This window comes from Hakea prostrata, chromosome 6 (assembly GCF_041222555.1).
Source record: "Hakea prostrata isolate BN-2017 chromosome 6, UWA_Hpros_2, whole genome shotgun sequence".
NCBI classification, from domain to species: domain Eukaryota; kingdom Viridiplantae; phylum Streptophyta; class Magnoliopsida; order Proteales; family Proteaceae; genus Hakea; species Hakea prostrata.
The window spans coordinates 24547956-24560283 of record NC_142605.1 but is presented as its reverse complement, the minus strand read 5'-3'; the positions used below and the strand labels follow the sequence as shown (position 1 = coordinate 24560283).

The following is a 12328-nucleotide window of genomic DNA, read 5'->3' as shown; positions in this document are numbered from 1 at the left end:
AGCTAAAGGAACATATGAAGAGTTTCTTCCAAAAACTAACAAATGTTTAATGAAGAAAAAAAAATTGCATTGAAAATATTTAATCAAAATTACACATCTAAAAGAACTTATTTGAAATTATAACCTTAGTTATTGTTATTAACAAATTTACTTATGCATAATCCATTCAACTTCCATGGCCAATACATGGTGATTGATAAATACCTTGTGCATTTGCACGAGAAACTTTTACTAGTTTAAGACAAACACACAAGAAATGAACATCTTCTTCTCTTACTACTTTTCATAACAAACATAACAAGAGGAATAGCATTAAAAATAAAAAAAATCCTATAGTTGAAATCTAGATAAACAATGATGACTAATTTATCATAGTACTAAAGAGAACCACATACTGAAGTCTAAAAAACAATCCTTTTGGCAGGTTGAAGGTGGAGCCGAATTTTTTATTTTATTTTTGTTGAAAATTTGTGTGGTGGGGATTTCTAGCAGTGTGGCTGTACGAGGTGTGGGTGGATAGAGTATTTTAGTAATTTTACAAATTTAATACCTCTCAAATAATATCAGCTGTTTTGGGATCTAGAAATAATTTATTGCATTATAAAAACTCAATATTGATTTCTGTTTTACTAAAAGGACTCATGCTTAAATTGTTTTTTAAAAAAATAATCTGATATTTTTATTCAAAAAAGAATAAAAGAACGAGCTGATTTTTGTATCAAAAGAAGAAAAAGTTCAACATATTTATAAAATGCGCTTGGATTTTTTTTTTAATTTTTTAATATTGGTCAAGAAGAAAATTCATTGAGAAGGTCAAGAGTAACATGAGCCTACCATACAGAGACCATGGAGCCACAGAGAGGAGAGCAGCCAAACAGTTTAACTGAGTTAGATGGAGCCTTCCGGGCTGGATTATGAACTACATTGTTCACTATTCTAGCCTCCCCAAATGAATTTTTCTCTGTGAGAAAGATACTCATTTTGATATTCATAATTGCTCCCACCTCTACTTGGTTGAACACTGATTGTAAAGCCTATATCTTCCAAAAGTGAGTGTTTTCATCTTTACAATCAAGTTTGAGACCCATTGAATTCATGTATCTAGTTAGGAGGAGATGGAATCCAAAAGTCAAGAAGTGATGAAACCAACGCATTTGGAAATCTTTTTGTCGGTGTTGTTTCTCTTGTGGATGTGCTTTTAGCACATTAGGAAGATAGTTTCTTGTTAAAGGCCTAAAATCCCAAGAGATCTGTTATTGAATCTTCTGTTCCCTCCACTCTTTGTCAACTTTGGTCAAAAATAAATGAAGAATTATGCTCTACTAAAAGACAGAGCAACAACATTTAAGAAAAAATGTTAACAATATTTTGTACTGCTTACTTTATTTATGGAACTCCCTTTCTTCAAGAATCGGATTCGGATAAGCGATTCAACCGATCTAGATTCGGAGATTTTAAGGAGTATAAGCACCAACAATGATGACCGTTTCTGCTTCCGCGGCACTTGTCATCACTTCAGGTAAGATGGAGAATATTCTTCTTATTCATTGAATCCCCTCCTTAGTATTGTTCTTCCATTTATCCTGATTTCTTTCTCTCTGTTTAATCCACCAGAGGGAGAGAGAGAGAGAGAGAGAGAAAGATGAGGCTTGCCTTTTGCTCAGTTTCATCAATGGCACAGTTGAAGCCTCTTCACAATGTCTATAGTGTTTCTTTCAAGCCTAACCCAGCTCCCAAGAGTCAAGAAATCAAGGCAGAAATCGAATTTAGGGTCTGTGTGAATAGAACATGTCGACGACAAGGCTCCAGAGAAACCCTCGAAATCCTATCGGGTTTAGCCCCTGCTGATGTCTCCGTCAACTCTTGTGGTTGTTTGGGCCGTTGTGGTTCAGGTCCCAACCTTGTTGTCTTGCCCGAAGCTATCAAGATCAACCATTGTGGGACTCCTTCACGAGCTGCTGAAGTAATGCTGAGCTTCTGTGGTGGCAATTGTGATTCTTTGGATACACAGAAGAATCTTAAGGCGCTTGCATTGAGAAAGAGGGGAGAGGAGGCGTTGGAGAAGGGTAATTTTGCTGAGGCTGAGCTTTCACTCTCTCAGGTGATCAAAATCTTAAGTAGCAACATCCAAATTTGTTTCTTTCTTCCTAATTTATTTTACTTGTAAGCCATTTTATGTTTAAACAACCGAGCCTAAAATGAAAATTACTGTAGAAAGTGGGCTTACATAATGACATCCCTGCATTAGAAATTTCAAACTGAACCTACTGTCGAGAATCTAGTTTTTGTTCTTCAAAAGAAAAATAAAAAACGAAGAGAGGGGGGGGGGTGACAATGATGTACCATTAGCGTTTTCTTCCGTGAGGGATGATTTGGTAGTTATAACCATTGAATAGAAGAGGATTTCCTTAGGGTAGGCTACAACAAATTAGTGGCTTGTCGCAATTGTTTGGCACCATATGCTTTGGATTTCCGTGTTGTCTATCAGTGATTCCTGTTTGTCTCTATAACAATCAAAATTGAATTTCCCAAACAATTCTGGAACCATGATTCAGGCAGACAACAATGCCAAGCTGATGTGAAAATGTTACATGGTTAAATTTGTGGCCCAACATTGTCAGATGGGTGTTACACTACCTGTATGACCAGAGGATGGAGATTCTGAACTTTGTGATTTGGTTTGTAAGCTTCATTCAAATCTACGAGATGTTCTGGATCGGGAAGAGGGAGATTCACAAAGGGCACTGATGATGCATACTTTCTTATGATTGCAGGCTCTTGATTTCAAACCTTTTGGAGGTCTACATATCATTCACACAAGCAGGTTAGCAAAACTCATAAGATACGACCACCATGCTATTCAAGGAATTGACTGAACGACACAAAGTTCTATTATGTGTCTTAAGTACTACATTGATGATTATTTAATTCATCTGTTCTTATTTTTAATAAGACAAGTATCCCCCTTTTTCTGGATTTGAAATTTGAAGAAGCTCCATGGAATTGGAAGGTAAACCAGGATTTGTCTGGCAACCAAAAGCAGCTGGAATACGGCTGAGTTGAGATGGGGTTTTGAAAATAAACAGGACACCATTAATCAATCAATGGTCAATCCTCAAAGGATTGATGGTCTATTGTGGCTTTTATGTTTTCCACTATGTACTATTAATTGGTTGTCTTCTATGCATGTTAATTGGTTTTGTCTACTATTTATACAAATAGTGTTGTTTTGAAGATCAGTTATTGATATCAAGTGTTGCAAATTGAGTAATTAATTTTGAAAACTTTCTCTTATTCAGGTCTGCCACGAGATTGGCAATTGGCAACACTTCTGGAGCCCTAGAGGATGCCAAAGCAGCTTTAGCACTAGCTTCTCGATATCCCAAGGTATTAGTCACTATTTATTTGTTTCTGAGGTTGGATTTTCACTACTGGCACCAAATTAAATGACAATAGAGGTCTGAGCCTAGGGGTGCACCAATTCTGTGGCTTTACATTTTGTGAGTGGAGTATTTACATCTTCTCATTTCCTAAATCATCCAATCATTTCATAATTATGGATTCATGACGAACCAGAAAAAATTCACTGTGAAGTGTTTTCAAGATTCTCAACTGTGATTCATACAGTAATTATCACCTTCTTTTGCATAAAATAATTGAAGTCACTAGTATTATTATCTTTGTCATCCCCATAAATTGTTTTTCTCTGTCAGCTGTTCTCTAAGTTTATTGTCTAAACAAAAAGCAATTTATGTCATTCAACAGTCCATCAGCACCTGATTCCTAAATATCTTGCTTTCCATTGGTATCCATTTTGGACTTTTACGTAGCTGAATTCTCGTTATGGGTAAATTTCTTTGCGGTGAGGATAGATGAATCCATTCATTTTTATCATACTTGTCCACGTCTACCCCAAAAGTTCCATTTGCTTGGCCACTGGTTTAACCACCAGCTTGAAGGCCTGTTTATGTAACTAATGTTTTGATTCTGGTTCAACTACCTACTCACCGTATTTTGACAACAAATAATTGTTTAATTTCAGTCTCTGATTGGATTTTAATGTAGCTTTGATCCATACATCAAGTGTTTTCCCAATCAGAAAAAGGGAATAAATCTCAACTGAGCCTCATGACTCATGAATAGTTCTTTGGCTGGTGCAGTTTGTGTAGCTATGATTTGCATACTATGAAATGCAAATGAATTGTTAGTGGTACAAGTACAAACAGTAATTGTTAGAAACTTATCTCTAAAGAGTAAATCTTGTGCCCTCAATGGGAACTCGGAAATTATTATTTTCCACACTAGGCCATTCAGGTGAGCAACAAATTTCTCCATGGTTTCCAAGAGCCTTTGGCAAAAATACATGCAGCCATACAGTAGAATTGGGAGTTGTGAACAAGACTGAGATCTAAGTTTACTAGCCCAATCAACTAACCATTTGATTCACTGGCGACAAATGTGGAGCATTTTCCACCACCAAGTAGCTTAGTAAATCAGATGGCTATTCTGATATTGTAATTCGATTTTGCTCGTGGATGTGCACTGGCCTGTTGTGCACTTTGTGTGTGCCTGTCTTGTCTGTTTCGCTTGATAATTTTTTTAACCAAACAATTTAGTTTTCTCTAAGTAATGAGATGGAAAAGTATTGCATGTCAAGATATGTACTGACACAAATGTTGCAGGCGTATATTTGCCAAGCTGATGCTTTCTTGGCTATGGGAGAATTTGAAGCTGCTGAGGATTCATACTCATTTGCTTTACAGATTGATCCGTCAATTCGTCGTTCCAAATCTTTCAAGGTTTCATCTGTTCTGTTGACCCTTTGATGCAGTTAAAAAATGGTGGAAAATAATAATAATAATTAGGATAGACAGGTTCCTTATCTATCTGCATTGCTTCTATGATAACATATAGAAGCTAAATATAGTATCTGATGCAGGTTCAACAGGTCCTAGTTGGTTTATCATGTAGGCCACAAACCATATATTTCTTCTTTCTATGGATTGAATAGTATGCATCATGTTTACTAACTTGGCTTCTTTGGTGGTAGTTACTGGTTGCTACCTTTTGTACCTGCACCCTTTGTATGTTACTGCACCAAATTAATTCTCATATCCTGTGAACAGAGGATTCAAATGCTTTTCATGCATGGTGCTTTTTCTCTTTCATATTTGTCTTTCTACATCTAAACTATTAAGCACATGGATTATTGTGATGTGGAACAATTACCACTATTCAAAATAAATAACTACACTTCAATTTCCTTTTCTCTAACCATTTCTCAGTTCTTGTACAGGCACGGATTTTAAAACTCCAGGAGAAACTTGCAGCTGCAAATCTGCCTCCTTAGCTTCAGTTTAAATTCCCGAGGTAATAGAATACGCGTATAGTGCTAATCCAATAGGATGACAAAGAAGATTAGATGCAAGCTTTCTGCAATTTTCAGTTTTATCAGCCCCTCCTATCAGGTTTACTTGAGCATTTTTTGCCCTTATTTATTTGCAAATAAATGAATATATCATTTAATAGAGATTTTATTTTTTATTTTTTATGGTTTAACCATTTCAATGAAATCTGAAATGTTTGTAATGGGTCGGTACCCATGAAGTGTGCACGACCCATATAACATGGGCTCTAGACCCCTACTCCCCTTACCTAAATCTCTAGAGCTGCCAAAGACTGCTCACGTACAAAATAGGCCAAAGCCTATGTCAGTGGGCTTATGACATTAATGCACTGAGACATTAAATGATGCAGGTTAAAAAATAGCCCAAGCAAGTGAGCAACTAAGCATCAGCCCACAGGCTGGAAGGAAGCTCTCTGACTCCTTTTCAGATTGAAATAGATTATCAACTAAAAATTGCAAGAATACCTTTATACCTCATGTTTTCTATTATTCTTTAAATATTTAGTTCATTGTCAGGATGGAACTCAGGATTGGACTTAGCCATATTGAATTTATCGAACCACAGTTGTGTAGGCGTTGCTTGGGCAACAAGAGGCACTCTTTGCTGGAAAGGTACCTTGGTGGCGATACTTTGATGCCTTGCTGGTGTCACTTTGATTTTTCCCTCCTCTTTTATCTAGGACTTGTCTAGATGCCATGAGGCCCATGACGACTATAGATCAAATAGATTTTTGATGGGACACAGTTATGTAAATTGCACATGGATAGCTGTAGTTACAATACTGACCCATACCCTATATATCAGCATTGCATGTTACGGCTGGGTTTATGTATAGCTATGGTGCCATAGCTTTGAGGCTTTTTAATCTTGGATTTATTTACATCTTAATAATTCAACCTTTCTAAGACTCAATTTTAGGTCATGATTCCTTTTTAGTGAAGTCATTTGAAACACGGGCTAGTTCTATTTTATTTATACTTACTGTGGAGAGAAACAGTTGTAGTTTCTTTTGGGTCTAGAATTGTGTAATATATGCTAACTCATGTAAACAGCAAAGAGTTGTTTTGACAGTGTACCTGTTGGAAAATATCAACAGGATATTTCCTGATCATAGGATCACAGGATGGTGAAGTGACTACTGATGAGATGGCTTTGTAAATATTATACACAATCAGGGAACATTTTTATGTACTTTATATATTTTCTTTTTTTTTTTCTTTTGGGGGACTTCTTTTCCCTTGTCCTCAGCACATGAACTGGGATTATGCAAGCAAGAGAAGAGGACCGGATGGGTTGTTAGTGTCATTACCATGGCATTTTAATGAGGGACAAGAATAGAAGAAAGAAGGATAAAGAAGATAGGGGGAAGAAGGGGAAATCTCAGAAGAATCAGTCTTGAAGAAGGGGAAGAAGGAGAGGGATGCTCATAAGAAGAAGAAGAGGAAAGAGGGGGGGGGGGGGCTACTAAAGCTTCAATTCATCTTTTTCTTTCTCCAAAAGTCTCTTGTTTATTGCAACCTAAGGGCCTATTTATAGCTTGGCTAAAGCTTTATAAAAAATATAAACTAATATCCTACTACAAGTGACATTAGGATCTTATGAAAATAGAAACTAATTTGTAATTAAAAACTACTAGGGTTTATATTTCAGCCACATGCATAAATAACTAAAATAGAAACTACCAAATTAGAGTTTAAACTAAGGTCCTAAATCTCCCAAAAATAAAATATTCAAAAAATTCTGACCTTGGGCTCTACATCGTCTATGAAATATTCCTAATATGCCAAATAATGGGCTGTGACACTGTTCACGTGAACAGTATTTTGGCCTCCCTTTTTTCATGTTTTGAGGTGACCTTCAATACTGGTTCGAATTGGTTCTTGGATGGTTGTCCTGCATCACATTTCTCTTGGTTATTCCCAGTTCATCTTCAAAACATCTCATTTCTCAGCGTCAGGAACTCATTTATAATTGAAGTAGCATTCTTGACTGTCTGTATCTGATAGTTCCAAACTGAAAATTGTTTGTAAGCTCAAAGTGATCAACCATTGGAGGAGAACTCTATTAACACTTATTTCTTTGATAAAAGTAATGAGAATTTGCTCAGAAGTGCATGTCATAAGTTCATTGAAGTTATCATTTGAGAGTATAGTTTGGTCTTGTTCTGTAACATTTTTTTATAATATTCCCCCCCCCCCCTCAGTTTTAGCCTTTTAGATTGCACATCTGTATCATATTAACATCCTTCCTATTGAATGTTTGTAGTATAGCTTTAAAAGTACCCAAAAATTCATTGACCTGTAGATGTTTGCTAGTCACGGTTATGTTATGCTGTTGATTGAATTTCTTGTAATCCTTCTCAGTCTAACATCTTTTTATGTTATATCTAGAAAATACAAGCTGTTTGATGACATAACAATCTGATTTGTATATATGCTCATTAATGGCCCTACAGGCCCAGCCATGGGTATTGAAAACATGCTTTGGTGTTTGTGTGAAGAAAAAAATTGAGAGAACTGTATTATCAGTAGTAATTTTTGAGTACTGTTCAAACTGGATGTTGGACTCTTTAACGGTAGTCTGACTGTCTTTTTGTTTTTTTTTGGGTCAAGTCTGACTGTCTAATAACCTTTGGTAGTATGCATATCAATGATAACCTTCAATTTCAGATTTGTATAATCATCTGAACCCCAATTTTCTACTTTATTAGCCATTTTCTCAAAGCCCATCTTATCCTTAATAAAAATGAAATATTGGCTTCAGTAAAATTCAGGACCACTTGGATTTTGAGACTTATTTTGACCTGAAGAAATCTACCAACTTTTAGGTTGTAACTCATGCATTAATCAGGTGCTATCTGGTCTTCAACCCAGAACCAAATCAGATGGTATAATCTTAATCACAAAAGTTGGTGCAGCAACTAAACATTTCATTTCTGAAATTACAGACTCTTAGCCATGTGTTTCATTGCTGACTGTCAATTCCAAGCTGATTGGGCTTTTGTAAAACTGGAGGTTTTATTATTTTTCTGAATTGCTTAATACTCTAGACACCTTCTTCCATGCTGCTGGCAAAGATTTTATTACAAAAAAGATCAGACACTGCATACTTGCTCTTCATTTCTTTTCATTTATAGGAACCACTATGATTCTCAGCTTCTGACCAGTTTCACAGTGATCTCCAACTCCGCAGATGTACCAAAAGGTCCCAAGAGCTGTTAAATGTATTCTGTCATTGCCAGTTACATGCATCCCAAAATTTGGCTTTCTTATACAGCTCTCATATCCAGCCCTGTTTACTTGCATTACATTGTGCCTGCCTCTTGCATAGTTGAACACTGCAAAACAGCAGCCCCAGTTAATACATTTTAGCTATGAGTTTTCTTGATTCTCAAACATTTGGAAGTCTAAGCCCAAAGAGTTGAAGTGATATGTTCCTCAAGCTTTGTGCAGTTGAGGGCAACTGGTCTCCAGCAGCTTTTTATGAGGCAAACAGTAATGTCCAGAGAGAGCATACATTAATTCCTGTTGTTGCTCAACTCCCTTGGTGTTTGCTTCACAGCGAGACAGTGGGGAGTTGGTCACACAGTCTGTTCCTATACTGTTGCACAATAGTTTGTTGATTACCCCAAAATTCTTATATTCAGGTGCGATGAGAAAGCTGAAAGTTTAGAATTTGAATGAGGATCATTATCCAGCACAACTTCCCTCATGACCATATTGACTTGTTTGGATATTAATTTACCTTTTCTTTTGCTTTTTTATTTTTTTGGTTGGGGGGGGGGGGGGGAGGTTGTTGGGTGGGTAATTTATAGTTTTAGTGGGTCATTTGTTCTGTATGTATAGCACCTATTCATGAAGCAGAGAAGCATCTCCAGCATCTTAAATTATGTAAGTGCATTCTTATTTCCCAGTTTATTAACAAGAGTCAAAGATGAGAATACATCCGAGGCTTTATAGCTAGGTATGGGGAGTAGATTGAACCCAGGTATGTGGCATTGAACATCAGAGGTTAAGATGTATCTCCAAAATATTGCTAGCAAGCTTTAAACTTTATGATTATACTCAATATGGAAGTAGTGCTTGGCATTCACTTGCTGAATGTTTGGTCTTTGGTTCAGTCTCTGAAACAGCCTTGTTGGAAACAGGATAAGCCTGCATATATTTGACCATCCCAAGATCCTGCTGAATGCAGGAGCCTTATGCATCGGGTACAGCCTCTCTTTTGAACATACTGAATATATTGTTTTCAAGCAAGTTTCTATATACCTATAAAGTTTCAGCACAGTTGGAGTTCTTTACACCAATGAAAAGCAGGTCAAAATGGTTAAAAAATCAAAGACCTAAGCCAACAACATTTGGGTATTTCTACCGTACCCCCCATAAAATGTTCACCAAGGATCAAAAAATTAATCCTATAGAAGTGTATTCTTCTATATTTAAATAGCAGAGGTTGTGCAAACATTAATAGAGATTTCAGTAGAGATCTAGAGGCTCTTACCTAGGGTATCTCCAATATGAAAGAGCTTTCCTTGGTTCCATTCAGTGTCATTGAAAGCATTTGTCCATCCATCAGAATCTCCAACTGTATAAATTTCTCCTCTAGCATGCAACACCAAAGATAAAGATGAAGCAAGGAGGACAATGAATAGGTGTGAGATGGTCATGTTGAAGAACAATCAGGTCGATGGAGCCTTAGCAAGTGATCATATGACCGAAGGTAAGGGAGAAATATGTTTATGTAATTTATGTTCATGCATGTTGGAGCAAAGCTGTGGTGGGTAGGTCACACTTTTGTGATTGGAAACCAACACACAGTGAAGCTGTTGTAGAAAAAGCCAAGGTATGAATAATGTGTGTTTCTGGCCGGGCTTTAATTGCTGCATGTCTTGGATTGAGTTGTTCCTCCAGTGCTTTTGAACCTGTGCATTTGCCTAAACCATGTCTTCTCATACTTTTAAAATTTGTCAATCTTGTATAGGTTACAGAAATATATTTCTCTCATTCATGAAGATATAAGATTACTAGCCAAATTGCGACCTGTTCTGCCCTTCCTGACAACATAAACAGGAAGAGATGAAGTACAATAGGGAGTAAGAAAACCAGCTAGCTTAGTAGAGTAGCATAAGAACCCCATGAACAAGCAGCTACACATTTGATTGCATTGCTGCCTGTTGAAATCTGAGCAGTGTTTTCATCTTTTAAATAGAAATTGGTAACAGCCAAAGGACCTTACAATTGAGGACTAGATCTCAAAACAAAGTGACAGACTGGGTTAGCACACATGTTAGTGGCCTAGATGTTATCATAATAAATTTTAATGGGTATGTGATAGGTATTTGAAGATCTTTCAGTCCATAGGAGTTCTGAAACAGTCATAGCTAGGGCTTTGTATTCAGATCCTATTACCTGTATACATACTTGTTAATTATTACGCCAAAAATGACCGAATGCTAGCTGATACACCCACTACACCAAGGGGATTAGACCTCATATTTAGGGGAATGGTTTAATCCCACAAAGGTGTAGTTCACCATCGTAGGGAGAACTTTTGGTGATTAGAAAGGCTATTCAGATAGCAAAGGATGAAGGCGCAGCATGATTGATTGTGTAATTAAATTGCAGTGAGACAATTGATCTTATACTTGTGTAGAAAGTAAGATATCCTTAATGGTGGCTGATTTAGTTGAGGACATTAACCTTCCTGCTCTGGTTTTCGAACACATTGAGTTTGTTTGATCTCCAATACATAGCAGATATATGGGTACAAGACGTCTTCGTCTGAGAAGGCTTTGTAACTAATATATGTGTTAAATTAGCCAATATCTATTCCATGGATATGTGATCTTGTAAAATCAGATGCTATTGATGTAATATAATTCTCACAAAAAGAACTATTATTGAAAAATCAGATTTAATCTATACAAATCCAGTTAGATCTTTTAAATTTGCTAATGAAAAAAATTAACTAGGCTATGGAATTAAGGTTGTATGGTTACTTGTTTGACCCCATTTCCAATTGCCATATTGTCTAAGTGGGAACTTGTTAATTACGTAGCACCTGCAGCGAACGGTCGAGATCGAGATTTCGACCGTTTACAGTATAGTGCTGTGCATGTAATGTGCAGCATTGAAGTCGAGCCCGTCTAAGTGGGAAGGAGTAAATATAGCAAAGTAATGCTTTCATACCTTAAGTGGTCAACACGTATCATTTTTATTTTTTTTTTTAATTTTATTTAAATCAACGTATCATCTTCTTTTTGTTTATGCACGATAGTAACTGTTTGCAATATTCTTGGTATCTTAAACAACAAAATTGCCACCAATGATATATAGGGGACAACCAAGACACAAAATCAGATGTAGATACGATAACATTTTTTTAATTATTAATTTTTTAAAAATTTTCAATTTCAATGTTCAAATGTAATGAAATAGAAGCACGTAGCCACATAAACCTAACTCTTACCTATAAATCCACCAGGGGTCCACATATATCATATAGGATAGCTTTGACAAAAATGTCATTTGAGAACCCCAATAATTAAACCTAATTTCTACCTTTCAAAAAAAATTTCATGAGAAAAATACTTTTGCTGGCACTTTTGCCTTCTTTTTCACAACTTTTTGAGTAAGTTTCTAGAAAAAAAGTATACACGACTTAGAAGAAAAAAGAGATGGACTTAGAAGAAAAAAGAGATAGCTACACGCGATGCAAGAACAACTTTTTAAATTCACTAAAACAATTATATAGAGGCAATAAAATCAAGAAGGTTAAATTCACTGAAACAATTATATAGAGGCAATAAAATCAAGAAGGTCTCGAGTTCGAATATTCTGTCTTTCTTATGTCTTCTCTCCTCCCCTTTCTCCACCCTAGACCTACAACCCAGTTCTTGTGATTAATTTGAAAATGACCTT

The 12328-nt window shown here is 36.2% G+C and overlaps 1 protein-coding gene and 1 pseudogene across 6 annotated transcripts; one reads left to right on the top strand and one right to left on the bottom strand.

The window, feature by feature from the left end:
- Window positions 1–1378: 1378 nt before the first annotated feature.
- On the top strand, window positions 1379–9196 carry LOC149012799 (tetratricopeptide repeat (TPR)-containing protein). Of its 6 annotated transcripts, none has more exons than XM_089158559.1 (7): window positions 1379–1519; window positions 1615–2101; window positions 2775–2824; window positions 3300–3387; window positions 4683–4799; window positions 5297–5370; window positions 8583–9196. In XM_089158559.1, the coding sequence occupies exons 1-6, from the start codon at window positions 1389–1391 to the stop codon at window positions 5348–5350; spliced, it is 927 nt and encodes a 308-aa protein (XP_089014685.1). In that variant the 5' UTR covers window positions 1379–1388; the 3' UTR covers window positions 5351–5370; window positions 8583–9196. The 6 variants fall into 6 exon arrangements, with proteins under 6 accessions (XP_089014685.1, XP_089014687.1, XP_089014686.1 ...); XM_089158561.1 differs by lacking the exon at window positions 8583–9196 and adding an exon at window positions 5973–6850; XM_089158560.1 differs by lacking the exon at window positions 8583–9196 and adding an exon at window positions 5924–6850.
- Window positions 8525–10074, bottom strand: LOC149012798 (stellacyanin pseudogene; annotated as a pseudogene).
- Between the last annotated feature and the right edge of the window lie 2254 nt (window positions 10075–12328).

What these genes read in the sequence shown, in the direction of transcription:
- LOC149012799 (XM_089158559.1), top strand. Translation starts at nt 1,389, where the DNA reads ATGGAACTCCCTTTCTTCAAGAATCGGATTCGGATAAGCGATTCAACC. An exon ending in CATATCATTCACACAAGCAG is followed by an intron (nt 2,825 to 3,299) that starts GTTAGCAAAACT and finishes TCTCTTATTCAG; the next exon opens with GTCTGCCACGAGATTGGCAA. An exon ending in GTCGTTCCAAATCTTTCAAG is followed by an intron (nt 4,800 to 5,296) that starts GTTTCATCTGTT and finishes GTTCTTGTACAG; the next exon opens with GCACGGATTTTAAAACTCCA.